The following is a 1306-nucleotide window of genomic DNA, read 5'->3' on the forward strand; positions in this document are numbered from 1 at the left end:
ATTATTATTATTATTATTATTTATTGTTATTATTATTATTATTTATTATTATTATTATTATTATTATTATTATTATTTATTATTATTATTTATTATTATTATTATTATTATTATTATTATTATTACTATTTATTATTATTATTATTATTATTATTATTATTTATTATTATTATTCATTTATTTATTATTATTATTATTTATTATTATTTATTATTATTATTATTATTATTATTATTATTATTATTATTATTATTATTATCATTATTATCATTATTATTATTATTATTATTATTATCATTATTATTATTTATTGTTTCAGATGGCAAAGTTTGGGTATGTAACCACTACACGTGGTCGACCGGTGCTGGGCCAGACAAGTCGATGGAATTTTCCCGTAACGAATTTGAAAACCATCTACTGACCCTTGTCTATGTTATGTTTCTGATACTCCTTACAACAGGGGTATCAATGAAGGCTCATGGCATCGTCACCAATCACCGAGAGAGCATCTTCATCGGGCTGTCGGCCGGGCTGAGCATACCGCTCTGGGTAGCTTGGGGACTCATCGGGGGATTGAACCGAACGTCGCCTTTTTCCTCCCAATATGGGGACGCCTGTATCGCATTCGGTCTGTTCTTGAACGCGACGTTGATCCTTTTCGCCATGTTCTTGCCGAAAGTACGACAGTTGGTCAACATGGGACTGGAAGGTGTTTATCTGGAAGACGACAGGGATACCGCCTACGCCGAGTCGGTGATCAGTTACAAAACCGGTTATCGGAGCAACGTTGGACCTTTCATGAACGGTGGGGGTTCGATTTACAACGGATCTGTAAAGGACCCAAGTAAGTAATGAAAACGCTTGATCTTCGTTTAATTTATCGGGTTATTCTCTTACGCCTTCATTTGAACTCTTACCCACATTAAGTAACTCCAGCTGTTTTATTGATCATACTAGTACAACGCTCTCTCATAGACTCACCATGCGTTTACGACAAGGAGTAATCACAGCTTATTATACCACACACCATACAGTGAAGTTAGATAGAAAAAAATACTAGTAGACAATACATCCATACTATCTTTTACTTATTTCAATTATTTGATTACGGTCATGTTGGAGCACCGTCTAGAAATTTTATTCGAATGTACCAACCCCATTACTTTTATATTTTAAAAGCCTGGTACTTACTTTACTGGTATCTTTTGCCACTACGTTACGGGGACGTAAACACACCAAGACCAGTTGTCAAGCGGTGATGAGAGACAGACACACACAAAGACACACACACACATGTATATATATA

General features: G+C 34.0%; 1 protein-coding gene across 1 annotated transcript in view; it reads left to right on the top strand.

Annotated features, from left to right (window-relative positions):
* Positions 1-867, top strand: part of LOC106868776 (uncharacterized) — an 8687-nt gene extending 7820 nt beyond the window's left edge. Inside the window, exon 4 of the mRNA XM_014914194.2 lies at positions 320-867. Coding sequence (XP_014769680.1) covers positions 320-852 — 533 coding nt within the window. The 3' untranslated portion in view covers positions 853-867. The remainder of the gene's footprint in view (positions 1-319) is intronic.
* Positions 868-1306: the final 439 nt, after the last annotated feature.

Source organism: Octopus bimaculoides, chromosome 25 (assembly GCF_001194135.2).
Source record: "Octopus bimaculoides isolate UCB-OBI-ISO-001 chromosome 25, ASM119413v2, whole genome shotgun sequence".
In the NCBI taxonomy this organism is placed as follows: Eukaryota; Metazoa; Mollusca; class Cephalopoda; order Octopoda; family Octopodidae; genus Octopus; species Octopus bimaculoides.